The following is a 23,397-nucleotide window of genomic DNA, read 5'->3' as shown; positions in this document are numbered from 1 at the left end:
TTTTGGCATCTCTCAGCTCAGTGTCCTGGGCAGGATTAGGTCCTGAAACTTCAACCCACAGTCTCAGAAAGCTGCAAATGTAGAATATGACACACATTTTATGTATGTTGAAATGATTCAAGCAGTTCTTTATATTTTGAGAAGCAACAAGTAATCTTTGCTAGCACTGCATGTAGAAATCAATATTTGAGAGAGTAATTCTGGTCACATGTTGATCTGATCATACATGCAGTCCTGGTTGTGGTTTCAGGAGTCTGTGAGGCTGTACAATCTTCATGTATCTGTAGAAGTTTTTGGGTTTAGTTTTAATCTGGATTTAGGTTTATTTCAAGATAAACCAGCTTCTATCCAGACACAGTGTAGTTATCCTGCACTAGTACTGAGTAACCTTTACTGAAATTAGTCGTGTTTTTCTTTTCTTTTTTTTGCTAGAAATAAGAAAATACAGTATTAAATTTAAAAAAGAATTATTTGCTCATATTTAGTATTTTTAGGCAACATCAAGTCTGATTTCAAGTATTTTGAACTGAAAATCATTATTTTTACCTTGTTATTAATCTTTTGGATTCTTACCTGGGATCTTATTTCTAGAAATGAAAATCTTATTTCAAGATTTCTTAAGTAAAATTTATTTGCTGCATGGACAGATAATTTCACTCATTGGGAGTGATTTTACTCTAAAATTTTGTGTTTATCTTATACTTAGACTACCCTTCTTTGCAGTGTATCCTATTACACACAGAGTACATGTATATCAGTACTCTAACTGTCCTTCTCATTCAGTGCTTTTTATTTATTTGTATTATTTTCTACATTGTAGAAACTGGTGAAGATACCGAGGAAGTAAATGAATACACTGGAAAAAATGCCCCTTTCAAAATAAGAACAAAAAACTTATTTCAGTGAACTTTTACCTTGACAGAAGTGAAAAAAAATCTGCCAAATGTGAAAAATGAAAAATGGCTTGGTAAGATTTCTGGAAATAAGATGTAATATTTAGAATACTGAGATCTTAAGATTAGCTGGAAAACTTATTTGAAGCTCTTTTTTACCAGGACTGTCAAGCTTAGGTGTCTTCAAGCCAGATATGCAAAAAAAAAAAGCAGTTTTTCACTCAAAAATAGATTTTTGCTTGCTTTCATGTCACCTCCTAATTTGAGATGTTTTAACCCTCCTGATGTCCTCATTTACGGCACCAAAATATATTATTTCCTTGTCTGAAAAAAATCCCAAAAATCAGCAAAAAAATTCCCCAGATTTCTGAAAAATTTGCAAAACCTTCAGGAAGAAAACTCTAAGAATTCCTTAAAAGTTTCCCTCAAAATTTTATTTTACAAAATCCCCCAAATTTGACAAGAAATTTTTTGTAAATATTTTTTTTTAAAAATAAATAAAAATCTTCCAAAAGAATTCTAAAAATATCTAAAGTGATTACATCAGTAAAACTTTGAATATTTTCTTGAAGAACATTCTTTAAAAAAAAATTAACCAAAATCCAGCAAATTCCGACGGATTTTGTTTGTTTTTTTGTTTTGTTTTGTTTTTTTGGGGGGTGGGGGGGGATGTTCTTCAAAAACATTTGCAAAAAAAAATGTTCAAAAATTTCCCGAAAATGTGGACATTAGAAGTTTCACTGTGAAAATATTTTTTTTCCCACATTTTCAAACTTTAAAATGCAGGACGACACGAGGGTTAAACTTATTTTGAATTTTCTTGTAAAATCCATCTAAAAACAAGATAATTTCAAGATTGTTTGACTTAACAAGATATTTCAGATGCATTGTCTTAAAACAAGTCCCTCTATCTGCTCAAACGTCAATTGTTCAGTGAATGTATCTTAAATCAAGCGGGATGAGACATTTTGACTAAAAATAAAACAAACAGACTTGGTAAGACGTGGTGTCCCGACCACTTCATGGTGTTTTTGGTTCGTTTCAGGCTGTCGCTGCCCCCCCCCCCCCACTACACCAGCTTTTACACAATCAGCTGATCACTGATCAGATCTATGCCAAGAAGATGTGTTGCACTGGGAGGAAAATGGTCCCACCAGATCCTGACTGGTTTTCTGACCCCCCAGTACAGTTCAAGTGCACATTTCAGAGAGTCCTTTTATTGTGGCCAGCCTGAGGCACACCTGAGCAATAATCCTGCTGTCTAACCAGCATCTGGATCTGAATGAAATGTATGTGGAGTCCATGAGAGACATTTACTGCAGTAATGAGCTGTTCAGTAGAAGTCAGGGTTTGGTCTGGACTCTGAACAGGATCAGTATAAAACAATAAACCCTGATATGAGGCTCTGATCCTGGACCAGATAGAAGATCATTAACCTGAAGGACATTCTTGTGGCAGATATTGTTCAGAAAACAATATGAGTGGACAGTAAAGCTGAAGTTCCTCCATAAACTCAGATCCTGCTTGGTAGTCCAGACTTCAGAGCTGATTCATGGTTCAGCCTCCATTTTACTCTGAACAAAAAGAGAAACTCAACACTTTTATTCTTTCTCCCATTTTTCATGAGCTGAACTCAAAGATCTCAGACTTTTTCCATGAACGCTAAAGCTCTGTTTCCCTCCAATATTGTTCATAGATGTGTCTAAATCTGTGTCAGTGAGAACTTCTCCTCTGTCCAGATAATCCATCCTCCTCACAGGTGTGGCAGATCCAGATGCTGATCAGACAGCAGGATTATTGCTCAGGTGTTCCTCAGGCTGGCTTCAATAAAATAACATTTCCTGTGTGATGGTTTGGTCCAGAGGTTCTCTAAAGAGTTAAAGAGGGCAGGACTAAGTAGCAGCCCTGTCTGCATCCTCTTTGCAGGGCTCTAGAGTTGGACAGATTCCCCTTTATTTAGATCCTGGTGGTGGGAGATGAGTGTATTGTTTTAATGTGTTGTATAAATTTACTAGTGAACACAAATCCAGCTGTTACTTGGTAGAGAAATTCCAGCCAACAGAGTGGAATGCCTTCTGAGCATCTGAGCCGAGAGGATTTCTCTCTTTCTGCCTTTGTTTCTAGAGTCAGTGATGTGGAGGCTTTACCAACATTGTGCTGCGTCTGACTGTTTGCTTTAAACTCAAAACTACCACAAATATGAATAAAATGAACAAAATATGATTCGTTGATTGGTTGACACTGTATCAGTATTATTATTAATTATTGATGGGTTGCAGTGACAGAGTTTTGTGTCTGAGTCTCTGCTGCCATCTAGTGGTGGATCAACAACATGACTTTTCCCCCAGATTGAATCCCAGAGAGTCCTGACTTGATAAGAAATGCCACGAACAAGAAAGGTCCAAGAGAAGGTGGAATCTGAGACTCAAAGGGTCAGGTTTTTTTTTTTTGTCATTTTCAGCTTTATTTCTGTACATTTGTCTCATTTTAATAGTTTTGTCTCTCACTTTGAGCAACTGCTGGAGTTTTGTCTGTTTGTCTCATAAACGTAGTTTTCAAACATAAAACCTGCTGTGACTGGAAGTTTGAGGTTCAGAGATGAAACTTTAAATGACTCCTTAGTTTTCCTTCATATTATCAGAACTAATTCCATCTGCTTGTCCAACATTCCAGATCCTGAATCAGTGGTTAGACATCAGAGTGAAAGTGGGTGGACGGTCAGTTTGTGGCTGCTGGAGGAAGCAGTGTGTTGATCAGAAGCTGCAGTTTGTGACTCTGCTGCTCCTTCAGTCAGGTTTTAATTAGACTCAGTCCATTTGCTGGTCTTTAACATGAAAAAGGTTGAATGTTGAAATAGTCCATCACAAGAAATGAGTGGGAATCAGCCTGTAAAATGTGCTCTTATTGTGAAAGTCTGTCTGCTGCTTCCTCATAGGTGGAGTCCTGACTGGTTCCAGTAAACAGATCACCTGTCTGAGCGTCCAGGAGTTGACTGGAAACTTTCTTCTTCTTCTTCAGTGCTTTGAATAAAGTGTAAGTTTGCTTTGTTTGCTGCTTTAACTTCAGTAATGTTGCTGTTTGATGTTTCTACATGTTCACTTCTTGTTTCAGCACAAACTTTGGATTACTGCTGTTTAAACATGGATCAATATGATTATTAGGTTATTGATTGGCTGCAGTCAGTCAATATTTCTATTAGATTATTGATGGACTTGAGTCAGTTTGATGAGCTGCTGATGTTTGGTTTTTTTTGTCTTTCTGACTTTGGGTTTGTGGGTGAGTCTCTGCAGCTCCACGACTCCATCTGCTGGACTAATAGTAGAAGTGCAGCAGCTGACATTTACAGAAGGATTTGAGTGGATCAATGATATTTGTTTCCTGTGCAGGTGAAGGTAGAAAGTGTGTGTGAGCTGCTGTGAGTTGAGCAGCATGGATGAGTGTGAGGACAGAGAGGAGGGAGTCCCTCCCTCTAAAAGCTCTCTGTGTGGGGAACAGGAGAACCAGAGCAAAGCTCAGAGGTGAGACCACCATCTCTAACTGTCCAGGACTCTGCTGCATGTCAGAGCTCAGCATCACATCACTGCTGCATCATTATTGACAGGAATCCACCTGGACCTGGACCTGCATCCAGCTGCGTGTCCTTCAAGAGCGACCGATCTAAGGAACTTCCTGTGAAATTTAAAGGAGAACAAGAACCTGCTGCAGAGGGGTAAGATGTTCAGAACATAAACTTTTGACCAAAGGTTAAATTATCTCTTTACTGATTTTCCAGAAATCTGTTGTCAGGTTTTTTCTTAAATCTAGATTAGTTTTCATCTCATGTGAGCAGAGCTTAATGTCCTCTCATACATGTTACTGTTATTATTAATATTAATATTCTTGCTGTTCTGCTCCTGAAAGTTTCTACATGCCTCTGTACTGCTGGAACTCTTTATTTTTTATGGTTCTTTGGTGTCTGCGTGGCAGTGTGGCTCAATAGTGCCTCAATATAGGGAACTATCCATCCATCCATTCTCTATACACCACCCCATCCTCACTAGAGTCGCGGGGGGTGCTGGAGCCTATCTCAGCTGACTCGGGCGAAGGCAGGGGACACTCTGGGCAGGTCGCCAGCCACCACAGGGCCACATATACAGATGAACAATCACATTCACACCTACGGGCAATTTAGAATAATCAATTAACCTCAGCATATTTGGACTGTGGGAGGAAGCCGGAGTACCTGGAGAAAACCCACGCATGCACAAGGAGAACATGCAAACTCCATGCAGAAAGATCCCAGGCCCACCGGGGATCTTCTTGCTAACCTGGCAATAGCCAGATTAATAATTGTGTAGTACTTGATAGTACTCCACAATATCAATCTGGGACCGCTCCATGTAAATCCGTTCGGAGGAAAGAGGCACGGATTGGACAATGCAACAGTATGTCCCGCCTCTGACAGGTTTGTTGTTAGCCAATCGCGGCAAACTTTAATATGTTGTCATCAGGTTGCGTGCAGGTGCTATGGTGTGGTCAAAGTAAAACTGACTTAATAGCAGCATCTACACGATCGCAGTGTTTCCCCTCCTATATGACCGACGAGGCGGGCCGCCTCGCTGGTATAGGCCACCGCCTCACTACAATTTTGCCTAAATTGCCGCCTCACTGGTCCGCACCCAAAAAAAAAACAAACAGAAAGCACCAAGCCACCGGAGCTGTCATTTTTAACTGTGCGGGTCCGCCGGCTGCTCTCCCCCGGTCTCCCCCGCTAGCTGGTCGGCTAACACCTGCCGCCGCTCGTCTGCCCGGAACAAACCACGCCCCCCCCCCCCCGGCCCTTGCCTACACCCCACATCCTTACAGCCATTTCAACCCGGGGGAAACACTGCGATCGTTGTCCTCCGTTGCCATGTTTGCTTTGATCTACTGGCGCTTGGTGTTGTCATCACACCCGGATATCCCACACATTATCCCGCCCCACATACGAATACCGCTGCGTGATTGGTGCAAACCAACTTGGTGCTGTATGAACAGTGAAGGCGGGAGCGGAGCAAGATGGTTTCTTGAGAGATTTGTGAACTCACAAATATCGCGAGAAATCAACTTGCTGGCAAGGTTACCTTCTTGCTGCAAGGCAAAAGTGCTAACCACTACATCACTGTGCAGCCCCATAGGGAACTAATTGAAGCAATTTAAGATATGGTCGGTGTCGTCTCAAGAGCTCTTTGATGCAACCTTAACAGAATTGTAATTTTATTGAAGGACATCTACAATTCAGCTCTGAGTTCTAGTCAAAGCACCACCTACTGGACACAGAAAGTCAGCCTTAGGAGACAACTATTCATCCATCCATTCTCTATACACCGCTTTATCCTCACTAGGGTCATGGGGGGTGCTGGAGCCTATCCCAGCTGACTCGGGCGAAGGCAGTGGACACCCTGGACAGGTCACCAGTCTGTCCCAGGGCTACATATACAGACAAACAATCACACTCACATTCACACCTACGGGCAATTTAGAATAGTCAGTTAACCTCAGCGTATTTTTGGACTGTGGGAGGAAGCCGGAGTACCCGGAGAAAACCCACGCATGCACAGGGAGAACATGCAAACTCCATGCAGAAAGATCCCAGGCCCACCCCAGGATTTGAACCGGGGATCTTCTTGCTGCAAGGCGAAAGTGCTAACCACTATTCCACTATCCAGCTAGGAGACAACTAGATATATTTAAATGAGGTTTACATGCTGTGTTCTACACATGAGGCTCAGCAACATGTTTTCTAGCACCGCATAAATATAAAACAGACAATACATCATGTTCTGACCCACAAAGTTCAGACAAACTGACTTGTTCCATCAGTGATCGATGAAGGTGAAAAAGCAAAGTTCTGGAACTACCATCCCACCTTGATGAGCACGAAGGCCTCATCACTAATTAAAGCTTTAGTTTAACATTAATGTTTAACTTCCATCTTCTTCAAAGACATTAAACTACCGACTGTTGTGTCAAATGTTCTGTCAGTTGTTCCAAATATATTCCAACATTAAATCCCTCTGAAACTCTGCTATGACCTCCATGTGTCACAGATTCTCTTGGTGAGGGAGAATCCACTAGTGAGAACAAGCAAACCTGAGACTAAGTGAAGCAGGAGTTTATTTAGAGGATGTGAAAATAACCAGGTGTACAGCTCTATGCAATCAGGTAAACCAAACAAGCCAGGAAAGTGAGCTACAGAGAACAAGAAACTAATCAAAACCCAACTAAAGACTAAGTGAACAGAAACTAAACACCAAAACATGAAACTCAAAGGGAGACAAAGGAAACACAAAACACACAAAACTACAACTCGAAACACAACCAGCTGAAGTGCAAAGACTAAAGCTGAACAGAACCAAGCAGAACAAGACTACAAGAGAACACTAACCAGAAACACAAGAACACATTGAATCAGGAATGAATGAGGTCAATGCAGGGAAACCGGTGGAGGGATGTGTCAAGGCTGACAGTCTGGCAGAGAGTGAAGTCTGAGCCGGAGTTTGATTGAGAGGAGAGTTGATTGGAGGCAGGAGAAGCAGCCTCTGCTCAGGTGCTGCTGATTAGGAAGAAGTTCTCAGAGAAGGTTAGAGAGGGAAAGGAGGAGCACAGATCCTGACACCATGGTTTCTAAGAGAATTTAAAGGTAATTCTCCTTCCTGGTGATCTTCCTCTTTATCTACCAGAATCCATCAGAGACCAGAGTCCTCTGGACCTGGACCTGCATCCAGCTGTGTGTCCTTCAAGAGTGACTGGTGTATGCCCCTTCCTTTTAATTTTACAGGAGAACCAGGTCCTGCTGCAGAGAGGTAAGATGTTCAGAACAAGTTTGATAACAGATTGGCTCCTCATCAAACAGAACAAATGTTGAGAAGAAGTGATGCTTATAACGTGAACATCATCCACAGAGACATTAAAAACAGAACCAGGTGGATCACAGCAAGAACTCTGAGTTCACTAAAATATCAAGAAATTGTCTTTACTGGACAAAACTCCAGTTCTGTGATCATATAACCCATGTTAGCCCGCATGTTAGCCTCTATGTCTGGCTTACATGTTGGCTGCTATGTTGGCTTACCGTAAAATGGGGCTATAAGGGACAGCGGGGTAATAAGGGACATTTTTCCGGAAAATGTTTTAAATGTAATTCTGCGGTTTTTATGTTGAGCAGGATGCGGTTTTGTGTTGATTTTATCAATTATCCATGAATTCTTAAAGAAATCTAGGTAAAAAACTGCAGAATTACATTTAAAACATTTTCTGGAAAAATGTCCCTTATGACCCCGCTGTCCCTTATAGCCCCATTTTACGGTACATGTTGGCCTATAGGGTGAATTTTACATTGTTAATGGAGACGACTGATGCTGGACGAGGATGGAGAGGACAAACAAATGGTTCTTGTTGTCCTCTCTGAGTTAACCAGTCAGCATCAAGACCTACAGAGCAGTTTTCCAGGTTCTCTCAGAAGTTCCAACTCTGGAGTAGGATCTTTGAACTCCTAGAAACTGTCCTGAAAGAGATTCTACAGGGACAGTTCCAGTGGTTACAACAAATATTGATGATGAGCCAAAATGAAGAGAAAGTTCCTGCAGTGGAAAACCGACTAATATTGGAATCTATCATGAACATCATGGACCTTCAGCATGTGTTTGTCTCTGTGTGATACCTGTTGATGTTGATCCATAGAGTGGAGCAGCAGAACTCAGAGGTTCCCAGAGCTCAGTCTGTCCAGCAGCATCACCTGGACTCCATATTCATGGTGAGTTCATGGACAACAAGTTGTTCTCCATCTGTTGTGTTCAGGTGTCTCCATGCTGCTCTTTGTAGACCAGTGGACTGTCAGTGTGTCCAACATGGATCTGATGTTTGGCTCCATGATTTGACTCTGATGGACTCATTGACACATTTCTCTGTTCCAGCTACTGGAGGACAACATGGTGACTTTTGTGAAGAAGGAGCTGAAGAAGATGCAGAAGGTTGTGAATCCAGATTACCCAGAATGCTCAGAGAGTCAGAGGGAGGATGAGGAGGAGTTGGAGGGTGATGATGAAGAGCAGAGGAGCAGCAGAGAGATGTTTCAGCAGATCACAGTGTTGTTCCTGAGGAGGATGAAGCAGGAGAAGCTGGCTGACTGTCTGCAGAGCAGTAAGAGGATTTGTGTAAAGACTGAAGCTGTTGATCAACAGAACATTTATTGAAGTCTCAGAATATCTTCACACAATCAGTCTTTAGGGGGACAAACTGTCACCTTCACTTTATTGCTACTTTGGTGCTTTAATATCCAGGTTACTTCTACTTCACTCTTTCTTTCTTGTGTTTTCATTCAGAACTTCCTGCAGTTTGTGGACGTGAACTTAAATCTTCTCTGAAGAAGAAGTTCCAGAGAGTGTTTGAGGGCATCGCTAAAGCAGGACAGCCGACCCTCCTGAATGAGATCTACACAGAGCTGTACATCACAGAGGGAGGGACTGCAGAGGTCAATGAGGAACATGAGGTCAGACAGATTGAAACAGCATCCAGGAAAGCAGACACAGCAGAAACAATCATCAGAGCAGAAGACATCTTTAAAGAGTCATCTGGAACAGACAAAGCAATCAGAACAGTGATGACACTGGGAGTGGCTGGTATCGGGAAAACAGTGTTAACACAGAAGTTAACTCTGGACTGGGCTGAAGACAAAAGCAACCAGGACATCCACTTCATGTTTCCATTGACTTTCAGAGAGCTGAATGTGCTGAAAGAGAGAAAGTTCAGCTTGGTGGAACTTGTTCGTCACTTCTTCAGTGAAACCAAAGCAGCAGGAATTTGCAGGTTTGAAGACTTCCAGGTTGTGTTGATCTTTGACGGTCTGGATGAGTGTCGCCTTCCTCTGGACTTCCACAACAATCAGATCCTGACTGATGTTAGAGAGTCCACCTCAGTGGATGTGCTGCTAACAAACCTGATCAGGGGGAATCTGCTTCCCTCTGCTCGCCTCTGGATAACCACACGACCTGCAGCAGCCAATCAGATCCCTCCTGACTGTGTGGACATGGTGACGGAGGTCAGAGGGTTCACTGACCCACAGAAGGAGAAGTACTTCAGGAAGAGATTCAGAGATGGGAAGCAGGCCAGCAGCATGATCTCCCACATGAAGAAGTCACGAAGCCTCCACATCATGTGCCACATCCCAGTGTTCTGCTGGATCACTGCTACAGTTCTGGAGGAGCTGCTGAGATCCAGAGAGGGAGGAGATCTGCCCAGAACCCTGACTGAGATGTTCATCCACCATCTGGTGGTTCAGGCCAAAGTCAAGAAGGTCAAGTATGATGGAGGAGCTGAGACAGATCCACACTGGAGTCCAGACAGCAGGAGGATGATTGAGTCTCTGGGAAAACTGGCTTTTAATCAGCTGCAGAGAGGAAACCTGATCTTCTATGAGTCCGACCTGACAGAGTGTGGCATCGATCTGGAAGCAGCCTCAGTGTACTCAGGAGTGTTCACACAGATCTTTAAAGAGGAGAGAGGACTGTACCAGGACAAGGTGTTCTGCTTCGTCCATCTGAGTGTTCAGGAGTTTCTGGCTGCTCTTCGTGTCCATCAGACCTTCATGAACTCTGGAATCAACCTGCTGGAAGAAGAACAACAAACAACCTCCAACAAGCCTGATCCAACAAGTTTTTACCAGAGAGCTGTGGATGAGGCCTTACAGAGTCCAAACGGACACCTGGACTTGTTCCTGCGCTTCCTCCTGGGTCTGTCACTGCCGACCAATCAGAATCTCCTACGAGGCCTGCTGACACAGACAGGAAGTAGCTCACAGACCAATCAGAAAACAGTGGAGTACATCAAGGAGAAGATAAGTGAGAATGTGTCTGTAGAGAGAAGCATCAATCTGTTCCACTGTCTGAATGAACTGAACGATGTTTCTCTAGTGGAGGAGATCCAACAGTCACTGAGATCAGGAAGTCTGTCCACAGATGAACTGTCTCCTACTCAGTGGTCAGCTCTGGTCTTCATCTTACTCTCATCAGGAGAAGATCTGGACGTGTTTGACCTGAAGAAATACTCTGCTTCAGAGGAGGTTCTTCTGAGGCTGCTGCCAGTGGTCAAATCCTCCAAGAAAGTTATGTAAGTAGTTGGAGACTGAAGATCCTTTTTCATTTTGCTGCTGTTTTATGAGTATAATGTGCTTTTTGTCTCTTCAGACTGAGTGGCTGTAATCTGTCAGAGAGAAGCTGTGGAGCTCTGTCCTCAGTCCTCAGCTCCCAGTCCTCCAGTGTGACAGAGCTGGACCTGACGAACAACAACCTGCAGGATTCAGGAGTGGAGAGACTTTCTGCTGGACTGAAGAGTCCACACTGTAAACTGGAAGCTCTCAGGTCAGGACTCACACTTTGAAACTGATGTGATTTCTATCAGTGGATAAACAGATAACCTGAGTAGAATAATTTCTGTTGATGGGATTCATCAAATGAACTTTTACTGAACTTGTGCAGGACTTTGTCAGGGTTTATTTTTTACATGATTAAATCCCACTAATCCCACATTGATGAGATTGTTAATTTGCTTGAGATGCGTGAAATGTGCAGCAAAATGTATCTGAAAGACAAATAACAAAAGAGAGTGAGATACATCCAGCCAAGTGTTGTCCGTCAGGTTTGTGTTGTTTTGTGTGTGCAGGCTGTCAGGCTGTCTGGTCACAGAGGAAGGCTGTGCTTCTCTGGCCTCAGCTCTGAGCTTGAAGACCTCAAATCTGAGAGAGCTGGACCTGAGCTACAACCATCCAGGAGACTCAGGAGAGAAGATGCTGAGAGCGAAAGTGGAGGATCCACACTGTAGACTGGAAACTCTCAGGTACAGACAGACAGACACTCTCGGGTACAGAAAGAGAGACACTCTCAGGTATAGACAGACAGATGCACTCAAGAAACTATTAGCGTAGCTCACAACAAACACAGGAAGCAGATGAACACTGTTAGCTCAGCTACACACCATGACTGAAGGGAAGGGGAACTTGTTAGCCTAGCTTAGCTCAAAGACAGAAAGCAGGGTGAACTGTTAGCCCAGCTCCATGAACAGAGAAAGCATCAATGAGTAAAGCTGACTGAGTGTAAACTGAGCTGGAACGTGACGAGCACAGGACAGGACTTTAGAGATGCTGCATTCAGGTGTCTGTGTCTCCATGTTGGACTGGTCCTTTATCAGTGGAACAGTGTGAGAGCCATGTAACGTCCATGTGTGCTGCTGAAAGAGTCGCTGCTGCTCTGACCGTCCTCCTCCTTTCAGGGTGACGCCTGCTGGAGTCCGATGGTTGACACCAGGTCTGAGGAAGTGTAAGTGTGTTTTAATGGATTGATGGAAACAAAGCAGCACATTCAAGCATCTTCAGTGTCACATCTCTGAGGTCATCATCAAAGGTTTAATACTGATCACATGATCCATCAATAACTGCAGCTGTGTTGTGTTTGTTCTCTCCATCAGATTCCTGTCAACTCACAGTCGACACAAACACAGTGCACAGATACCTCCAACTGTCTGACAACGACAGGAAGGTGACACGTGTGGAGGAGTATCAGTCGTATCCTGATCATCCAGACAGGTTTGACTACAGGCCTCAGCTGCTGTGTGAAACTGGTCTGACTGGTCGCTGTTACTGGGAGGTGGAGTGGAGAGGAGATGCTGAAATATCAGTGAGTTACAGAGAAATCAGAAGGAAAGGATTCGGTGATGACTGTAGGTTTGGACGTAACGATCAGTCCTGGAGTCTGATCTGTTCTGATGATGGTTACTCTGTCAGACACAATAACAGTCAAACTTCCATCAGGTCCTCCTCAGACTCTCACAGAGTTTCAGTTTATGTGGACGTTGATGCTGGAACTCTGTCCTTCTACAGAGTCTCCTCTGACTCTCTGATCCACCTCCACACCTTCAACACCACATTCACTCAACCTCTCTATCCTGGATTTGGGTTCTTCTTGTCCAGGCCTGGTTCCTCAGTATTTCTGTGCTGAGTTGAGTCTCCAGAGTCTCCTCCTGGTAGAGGAACAGTGTTGAACAGATAGTTGAGTCTCTCCATGACTCTGTCCCTCTGAAACATGTTTTCACATTCATGGATTAAATGTGTTTCTTTGTAAAATCCTTCTAAATGATTCCTTGTAAACTTGTTCTTCTTCAGAGATGGAAGTTGTGATTATTCCAGGAGCCAAATGTGGTGTTTGTGTCTTTTTCCAGTCAAATGTTCAGTAAAAATCAAGATGTGGTGTTTCTCTGACGCTCACTTGAAATAAAAGCATTTGAGCTGCACAAAGTGTGAAATGAGACAGGAAGCAGTGAATCTATAAACTGCTGACAGACTTTCACACAATATTTTACAGTGAAAATCATGTTTTTGTTCAGCCAGACTTGATGCTGATGTGAGTGTTTCAGTCCTGTTGTAGTGATGAAATGAGAACTTCCTTCTTGTGTGTGATGGAGAAGAATAAAGGTCTGTGGCTAAAAATTCTGACTCTGAGTTCTTCATTACAAACATACATTATATCAGCTGTTTATTATCCCCCGCCTCCACGAAGTGGAAAAGGGGGATATAGGTTTGGCCTCCGTCCGTCCGTGCTTCCGTCCGTGCGTCCGTCCATCCGTCCGTCCGTCCGAGATGAAGGGGACAGCTTTTCTCGGACACTATTACAGCTGGGATTACGAAATTTAGTGTGTAGCTTCACACCATGGACACCTTGATCAAGTTTGAAAATGAGACCTGTGCGATAATATTTAACAGAGTTATGGCCCTTGATCACTATTTTGAATATAGACTCATAGTCATCACATGTGGCGGGGGATATTGATGACCATGTCGTCTTGTTCATCTATATCCTTCTTTCCAAAGTATTCTGTGGTCTTCTGTGATTTGTTGCATGGTGTGTTGTCTTATTGATACATCCATTTTTCTATTTTAGAAAAAATAAGTGTTTTTTTTTGTTTTTTTTCATAAGTTTTATATAAGATTCTGAATTTGCTGTTCATCAACAAATTCTGAACAGATTTATTTTTTCCATTAAAAGCTCCTATAGCCCTCACTTTCTCTGGATAAAAAATGGTTTTCAGCATCGATATGATGCTTGGAGAATTTAAACCCACCAGGACTATACAGATTACATTCAACTCTGTAAATTAAACATTTTCAGCCTATTCAATTCTATAAATGTCATACTTGGCCGTTAAAGGAGGTTTTCCTCACATTTTGGTGTATTTTAACCCTTTGATGGTCTAAATTCTTTGAATAGATCTTGTGCTGTAATAAATGTCTAACTTGGTTTTTATTTTCATTGCAGTAGTTGATTTTTCTTGCGCAAGATCAATGTTTTTTAATACATCTTTCTCCAATTTTATTTGCTCTACCTGTGGGTTTTAAATTATTGTAACTTTCTTTTTTATTCAATAAATGACTAATAACACATTTTGATCTTCATGTTTGTTTGCTTATTTGTTGATAAGTGGAATTTAATTTTCCATGTTGAATCATCACAGCTTTTTCTTCTTCGGACAAGGTTTATCCTCTTCCATGGCAAGAATGGAAATATAACAAATTTCTTTTGTAAAGCAGTAAAACTAAAGTTTTTATTTTTGTTCTGATATTTGTGTTGCCATTATAATTATTTTTCATTAAAATAAGCAATGAAAGCAAATATAAATAACTACAAAGACTGGAACAAAACTACATAGTTTTAGTCGTGAAAAGACTCAGAAACAAAACTTGTAAATTTATAATATACTATATTTTAATTTGTATCTGTTCTTATTATTACAATGACCAAGTAAAACATGAACAATATAAAGTTATGAACTTTAACTTCTTTCAAACTAATTTTTCTCTGAACTTGAATAGAACACAACTTTTCTTTGGCTGTGCAGCTTGACTTGAAGTGTGCTTGAAGTGACCATGTTTTCAGATCAGTTGTTTGAGAAAGTGATTTCTTGACAATAAGATTTAGCATGTGGGCAGAGCAATAAATGTGTATAATGTTTAAATGATTGACTAACACTTATTACAGTTTATTTACATTTTCAAAGTCATATTTTTGAAATGATGTAATTTTTCCATTCAAACAAATCGCGGCTTTTATTTTGAAAGAGATAACAGGAAACAATGATCCGTAATTCCGCTAACTTGACTGAATGTGGGCTGCTGTTTCCGTTGTTTAAACATCAATATGATGTATAAATGCAGATGGACTTCATAGATTTCACTATGCAGATATTTTTTTTATTAATGTCCAGTATATTTTATAGATATAAACATATTTGATAGAAATATTAGAAATGGATTTCTGTTTCCTCATAATAACTGAGTTAATACCATTAAATGGTCATCAGTGATTCATCTTTACTGTGAAACTTTTACTTTGCAGCTATATTTAAAAAACTGTTGCTCATTTTAAGGAAAGACATTAAAGGATGGTTTTCTTAGTTCAATGAATTAAAGGTTTAAATTGTTTAAAAATGTGTTTGTTTCCATTTAATTTACAGTTGTACTTCATATTATTGTGAATTCTTATTGAGATAAAACACTAGATATGGATCAGTTCATTCAATATTACATGCTCAGTATTGATTTAATGAGTATTTTCTTTCATTTCATGTGTCTGGGTCTGTCACAGTTCGCTAAAGCTGGCACGATCTTCACAGATTCTGACTTCCAGCATCAAAAACTCATCAGATATATATTGTCAAAACATAACCGATGCCTCTTTCCCATCGTTAGAAGGTAGACAATGTGTTTCAAGGATGAGTGTAGAAATAAAGGACAGAGTGAGGCTGTGGTCAGAGAGGAGGAGCTTTATTAGTCCTCAGCTGTTTCCAGGAAGCTGCAGCAGCTTCATCATGTCTCATGTTAACGTCATCTAAAGGTGCAGCAGCTGATCTTTGCTCTTTGTGTCTCAGAGTGATGACAGCCTGCAGACACAGAGGACGATTTTCTCTCAGATCTGGTCCAGACAGCAGAGAGCTGCAGAGGAAGAAGCTGAGTGAGTGGAACTTTATTCTCTTTGATTCAGACACAAAATGATTCAGAAATCAGCTGATCACAAGTGTCCATCTGAAAAGATGGAAACACACTGAAAACACTGATAAATAGTCAAATAGGGCAGAAAGAAATCCAAGAGAACAGCTTTGATTACTGTCAGGAGAAATGTTGTGAGAAGAATCCTCACAGAAGTTTGTGTTTTGTTGAAAAGTTGAAGAATGAAATGTGTGTGGAGTCCATGAGAGACATTTACTGCAGTAATGATCTGTTTACTAGCAGTCAGTGTTTGGTCTGGACCCTGAACAGGATCAGTATAAAACTACAAAACCTGATATGAGGCTCTGATCCTGGACCAGATAGAAGATCATTAACCTGAAGGAAATTCTTGTGGCAGATATTGTTGAGAAAACAAAATGACTCAACAGCCTATCCAGGTAATCCATCCTCCTCACAGGTGTGGCAGATTCAGATGCTGATTAGACAGCAGGATTATTGCTCAGGTGTTCCTCAGGCTGGCTTCAATAAAATAACATTTCCTGTGTGATGGTTTGGTCCAGAGGTTCTCTAAAGAGTTAAAGAGGGCAGGACTAAGTAGCAGCCCTGTCTGCATCCTCTTTGCAGGGCTCTAGAGTTGGACAGATTCCCCTTTATTTAGACCCTGGTGGTGGGAGATGAGTGTATTGTTTTAATGTGTTGTATAAATTTCCCAGTGAAACCAAATCCAAGTTGAATGGTGTCGGTAGGTTAAGTTTCCTGTGAGCTTTTCAAAAATAAAACTGAGTAATATGCATAAAATATACACAATGATTACTATTAGTTCTTGGAATATTTTAGCAGATTTTCTAAGAGATAATGGTTGTGAAAGATCAATGTTGGCCTTAGCAACAGATAACAAGTTGAATGGTGTTGGTAGGTCGTTTCCTGTGAGCTATTTCAAAGTAAAACTGAGTAAGATGCCTAAAATATACACAAATATTAATTATACTTTTGGGAATATTTTTAGCAGATTTTCTTAGAGATAATGGTTGTCAAAGATCAATGTTGGCCTTAACAACAGATAACAAGTTGAATGGTGTTGGTAGGTCAAGTTTGCTGTGAGCTATTTCAAAGTAAAACTGAGTAATATGCCTAAAATAGACACAATTATTACTTATAGTTTCAGGAATATTTTCAGCAGATTTTCTTAGAAATAATGGTTGTGAAAGATCAATGTTGACCTTAACAACAGATTACAAGTTGAATGGTGTTGGTAGGTTAAGTTTTCCTGTGAGCTATTTCAAAATAAAACTGAGAAATGTTCCACAAATATGTTCAATGATTAGTCACAGTTCTAGAATATTTTATACATGATTTTCTGAGAGATAATGTTTGTGAAAGATCAATATCAACCATACAAATAGATGATGAGTAGATTGGTGTTGGTCAGATTAAATTGTTGTGACCTATTTCAAAATAAAAATGGAGAAATATTAATATCACACTCAATGGATACGCATTTTTTCTGGTATATATTTAAATGTTTTATTTGTAGGACATAATAGTCGTAAAAGAACAGCAGAACACATGACAAATATTTTGTTGTTGGTCGGCTGGAATCTCTGAGAGCAATTTCCAAATATGGAAATATAAATAACTCTTGTTGACTGAACACTTCTTGTTTGTGAGGTGTTTTTAAATGCATTTTCTTCTAGATAATGCTTGTGAAAGATGTATAATAAATTTAAACAGACGGTCTTTGTATGGGGTTTTTTTCTCCTTGATTGTCCAAACAGAAAATCACCAATTGCAATTTTGCGACGGTCCCTAAATGCTCCCGGCTGCCGCACGGAACTCTGACAGACATTCAGCATTGCTCCTTTTGTTTTCGCCACAATTATTGTGGTTGGTGATTGATAGCAACTGTGAAATGTCTCTCTGACTTAACTGTACAAAATAATATCAACCTGGCTGGAATTGGTGCGGTTTTCACGACGCTATTAAGGCTAGAAACGGAAAAAAACAAGCGAATGTCGAATATAAAACCAATTTCACCTCAGAAGTGCATTTCTGGTGGGAATCCATCAGAACCTGGTGATTTACTTGCAGTGAGGCCGGATATTATCCATCTACATCCTGCTAGAAATCTCCCAGCTAAGTTTTTCATTCTACTAGTCCATGAGAGACATTTACTGGTGCAGTAATGATCTGTTTAGTAGCAAGTCAGTGTTTGGTCTGGACTCTGAACAGGCTCAGTATAAAACTATAAACCTGATATGAGGCTCTGAATTGGACTCCCGTCTGACTCTGATCATGGACTTGTTTCAATGTTTGTTTGGAGCCTCTGTTGGTCAAAGTGTAATAATGTGGGATCATCTTTGTGTTTGTGGTCCAGTGACTGCAGAGTGACTTCCATGAGTCATATTTAACAGACAACAGTGAGCGCCCCCTGCTGGTTCCCCTCAGTGTTTGCTGTCAGTGATCCTGTAGGATTAACTGCAGTCCTGCTGCTACACAACAACCTCCACCACACCAACAACACAACTGTTCATTAACTGCTGACGTATTCTTTGACTTTATCAGGGAGCCACGATGACATCAGAAGTGCTCTGAACGTCCTAGAAGATCTGGATGATGATGAGCTGTCAAAATTTCAGTGGTTACTGCAGAAACCCAACAATATTCAAGGCTCCCAGCCATCCCAAAGAGCCGACTACAGACATCAGCAGCAGGCGTAAAACTGTGGATGTGATGGACTGACTTACAAGGATCAGGGAGCTGTGCAGGTGACCAGGTGGTTTTAGAGAAGATCTCCAGGAAGGATCTGCTGGCAGAGGTTGCCTGCCAGCCGCTCAGGACCAGAAGGTCAGTCACAAGACAAGAACAACATGATATCATTACAGTCAGAAAGATGCACGATGGTGCTGCACAGTTTGATAGAGTTCAGGTTCTGTCAGTTTTTCCTGAGTCCACAATGGAAGGTCAGTTCCTCTGTAAAATCTACTGATCAACCCTACTGACTGAATGCCTGCCCCCTGCCTGGTTTAAACCTTGATAGAACACAATAATTAGTTCTGTATGAGCCTGACCTCTGTTGAAGCAAAGCATGTCCACCTGTTCTCACCACATTATGAGGCAATCAGATCAGTTTCTGAAGATTCTTCATTCATTCCTGTTTAGCTGGGAGTGGTCCTGCAGTTTACAACCAGAGAGAAGCTAACCAATCAGCTCCCAGGAAGGCCAGAGCAAATCTTGTTGAAGCCACAAACCTTTTAATTTAAATACATGCAACAATTGACCTCACCAAGTATTCACTGTGTCCTGCAGTGTTCATACAATTAGAACATACTACTTTCATAATATGGAGCCTTAAACTCTGACTATCCCAGTCTGTAGTAATTTGGTGTCATCTGACTGTGAGTTCTCAGCTCTCATTTCCATAACAGACTGTTAAGTGCTATGACCATTCATAGAACGTGGGTCAGAACAGCCAGAAGAACATGTTCGTGTTCATTCTACAAAATCAGTGAATGTGAATACTACATTTAACATAATATGTACTGTGGACGTACTACATCTTTTTCTGTGCGTACCATCTGGCATGTTAGTATGTACTATGTAACATGATGTTCTATTTTCTTAAACGCAATCAACAGACCTACCAGTGACCTACCACACTGAAAATGTCAGTCTTCAAGAGGATTTGGATGAAGCATAAGGCAGCCATGTTTGGCTGACTATTTTAAGCGGACACTGTTGCTGCAGTGCTCTGATAAAAGGAAACTTCAATCAGACATCAGATGCCGTCGAAACATGTTGGCCAGGTAAAACCATATTTTTACTGAATTATCGTTTAAAAATAACGTTATCCACTGTTGCTGTATCTGGGCTTAGCGTCCACCCTGGATGAGTGTGGCTGCTTTAAAACACAGACCTTCTTCTCTCTGTAGCAGATGATGATGAGGTGAAACCAGAACAGTCTGTTCCTTACAGAATGGTCTGGATATGCCAGATTAATGTCAGAGTAACATTAGGTTTTACTCAGGGGTGAAAGTAAGCCGGAACGGTCCGGAACTGCGTACTGGCAAAAGATCTGGTGGCGGAACGCAGTTCTGGGAAAAGATCTGGTGGCGGTACGCAGTTCTTCCACCGGTATCTATGGGTACACCGGTACGCCGCCCGGCTGCCTGCTATCCATAGATATCGACCGGAGTTCACTCAGCAGTACGTGAATGCGCATGCGCGTCTACTTCCGTAACACAGCGATTGTTATGTCTAGTAGCAGCCAATAGCAAATGGGTGCGCTTGATTTACTGCACTGGGACATTTTCCATACCTAGTCAATAGACGTCAATAAGCGCCGCTTGCGCCGGGACGGGGCACGCAATAAATTACACCTGAAATTCAACACATTCTTGTAATTGGCTGAAAACTTTCAACAGGATTTACAATAGTTAGCATTGACGGAATGGGGTGAAAGTAAGCCGGAACGGTCCGGAACTATTACTAATAGTTCCCGGCAAGAATTTAAAACTACTTTCACCCTTGGTTTTACTTTAAAGGAGCAGTTTGGGTAACAGAAAACCAGAAGTTAATCAACCACCATAAACTCATCAAATAAATGTCAACATAAAGTCCTTGTAAGTCTGTTGAACTGAAATAAAATGAAAGCAGTAAGCAGAGGAGAATTATAACATGTGATCTCTGTTTGCCTGTCAGTTCATGTCAGTGGATGTTGGGGAGACTTCAGAGAGCAGAGAACCTTCCCTCCTCTCAGACTCAACCTCCTTTCCTCAGACTGAAGGTAAAAACTGATGGATTTCTTTGGTCCGTAAAGAAGATGGCTGCAGTTCCCTCATGCCTGAAATGGAGCTGAGTTTAAACAGGGTGTTTTGTACAACACATGAAAGTGGTTTGGCTCTGGGAGATACATGAGGCAGCAGATTTGTAGTGTAGCTGTAACATAACGGTCAGTTTTGTGGCTTCTGATCCTCAAATCAATTTTATGAACTGGTGCCCCATTTTAAGTTATTTTCTGAGACCTTTTGATGGATGAAGAAAACTATTCATTGGACACCTTGACTGTCTTCAGTTTTCTGGTAAGGAAGACCTGCATTTTAAGTGTTCCTGATGGTCCTGTCCCCTTCTATCTATTGTGGTTAATGTCTTGTTCCTCTCCTTTTTTTAAAAGCAACATACTGCTTTCTGCCAGTCGAATACTGGTTCAAATATGCTCCTGGAGGGTTCCAAGATGGTGTTCCACTACTACTTTTAATGCCAGACAAGAGAGGGTCAGAAGGAATCCTAGAAAAGTTGGGACCCCATGTAGGATATTTGGTAGCACCAACTTTCAGGCTTGATCAACCTCTATTGCTGCAGAAGAGTTTAAAACAGGGGTGGCTGGTCAAAGAGGGCGCTAGGGCGCCGCCCCTCTGTCTCACATCATGTAGAGTCACAGCCCTTCCTTTAATTAAAACGTTTTTTTAAATTTACATTACATGTATATCCTATGTTTTTAACAAACAAAATGGATAATAGAGCCTTAGAGAGTTACTAAACTGTATAATTTGTCATAAAAAGTCAGATTAGAAAACGTCCGGGGCGCACTCATCATTTTCCCATTGACTCTCGTTATAACTTGACATGCGCAGTTCGTTCTCTTCAATATAAGAGACAGGAGACTGCGGGTTGCAGGATGACGGCGCCCTGCACTCATCTTCAGGAACACAGAGTTCAGGAGTTGCAATGGGTGGCTGTGGCTCTGTACCAGCTGTTCATGAGCAACAATCTTCAGGACACCTTCTCAGAGACTGTGTCTCTCCTGAAAGATCCCTCATCACGACTCCAATGACGACAGCTGAATCTGAGAGTGCTCAGGGGCGGATTGAACGTTATTTCATTCGGTCGTTTGACCGAAGGGCCAGTCTACATGTGGTACCGGTGGGCCGGTGCGCTGGTATTTATTAAATAATTTTGTGTATTGGGTGCCCGACGCCCGCATAGCTCATTACGGGTTTAAGCAGGTGCCATGTACAGGAGCTGGTCTCCGCACACCAGCGAGCCCGGGTTCTATTACCTGCCTGCGGCCCTTATTGCTGCATGTCTTCCCCCTATTTTTCCTCCATTTCCTGTCACTCTTCACTGTGACTAATCACAATTAAAAGGCAATAAAAAATAAATAAATAATTTTGCTTTTATTTATCCATATGCGGCCGATGTGATGAGCGTCCAACCATTCATCAGCCCTGTGCAGGCACGCAGGCCCACATGCGTCACACCAACGCACGCACAGCCCCGCATGGGCCCTGGGGGGCTTCTCAACACTAAAAGAATCAAGACCTTCCTCAGGAACACGATGTTGGCAGGATTGTCTTAATGCACTGGCCATGCTCTCTATGGAAAAGAAACTTGTCGGGGAGACCCCAGATTGTAACCAGAGAGTCATTGAGAAATTTTGCATGATCTCTAAGACAGAAGAGCAAAACTTGCATACAAAAAAATAACACAGATGTTATTAGGTTTTAATCTCTAAAATGTGAGGATTACTTTTTGTCATTTAATAATGTAAATAGAAATGTTAGTTGACACAAGTGGCATTTTTAGACTGAAAGCCTGTTAATTTTCATGTTCTGAAAATCTGAGGATTACTGTTTTTCTTATTTTCATTGTAAATATTTAATGTTAGTTGACAGAAGCATTTTGGCTCAAAGCCTAAGATAAGATAAGATAGGTTTTATTTGTCACATGTACAGTTATATATAGTATAATGCCTAATGGTTTCAGTAGTTTTTTTTCAGGCAAAGTGACAAATTTTTATTACTTTGATCTTAAATATGCAGATTTGCTGTTTTCTCATTGTCATGTAAGGTTGTTAATGTAAAAGTTAGCTCACAGAAGCACTGTCTGCTTTAAGCCTTATAGTTAGTTTTTTTTTAACAAAATGTCCGATGTTTGTTGGTTTCACAGGTATGGATTTGTTTTTGTTATTTGAGTATGTAAATATAAATATGTTGTTCCAAAGATTTTGCTGGACAGAAGAAGCACTTGGCACTCTTTGAAGCCGGAAAAATGAATTGTTTCTTTTTTTACTTTTGAAGTAAAAAATAGATTTGCATATTTATACATTCTTAATTGCTTAATTATAGAAAAGGAGATTTTAAGGGTTTGTGTACCAATTACACCTTATCTGGAGCAAATCATATCAAACACTGGGAGATAAATTCAAATTCACTAGCTGGTAACATTTACGTGCATTTAATTGTCTATTTGACTCAGCAGTAGTGCTTAGGTGTACCCTCGTAGTGGTGCATAGTAGTAGCACATCAAATGGCTGTGAACATAATTTACATCAATTCTTGTATTCCGGTGTTGCCAACTCTGCTATTTGGTTTGGTAAATTAAGTGTGCCCCCCCAAGAGAAAAATTCACCAGCCGCCACTGGTTTTAAGTTGTTAAACCATTTCTGGTTCCTTGAAAAAAGGCAATTTTGTATAATTCTGAAATATATGTTAATTT

The 23,397-nt window shown here is 41.1% G+C and overlaps 1 protein-coding gene across 1 annotated transcript in view; it reads left to right on the top strand.

Moving 5' to 3' along the window:
- The window catches only part of LOC127531896 (NACHT, LRR and PYD domains-containing protein 3-like), a 78,334-nt gene extending 64,957 nt beyond the window's left edge, over positions 1–13,377 (top strand). The window contains exons 9-12 of the mRNA XM_051942285.1: positions 11,096–11,269; positions 11,571–11,744; positions 12,177–12,223; positions 12,372–13,377. Coding sequence (XP_051798245.1) covers positions 11,096–11,269; positions 11,571–11,744; positions 12,177–12,223; positions 12,372–12,901 — 925 coding nt within the window. The 3' untranslated portion in view covers positions 12,902–13,377. The remainder of the gene's footprint in view (positions 1–11,095; positions 11,270–11,570; positions 11,745–12,176; positions 12,224–12,371) is intronic.
- Positions 13,378–23,397: the final 10,020 nt, after the last annotated feature.

Source organism: Acanthochromis polyacanthus, chromosome 22 (genome assembly GCF_021347895.1).
Source record: "Acanthochromis polyacanthus isolate Apoly-LR-REF ecotype Palm Island chromosome 22, KAUST_Apoly_ChrSc, whole genome shotgun sequence".
Taxonomy (NCBI): Eukaryota; Metazoa; Chordata; class Actinopteri; family Pomacentridae; genus Acanthochromis; species Acanthochromis polyacanthus.
Note: the sequence above shows the minus strand (reverse complement) of the source record. Positions and strands in the feature narration are given on the sequence as shown.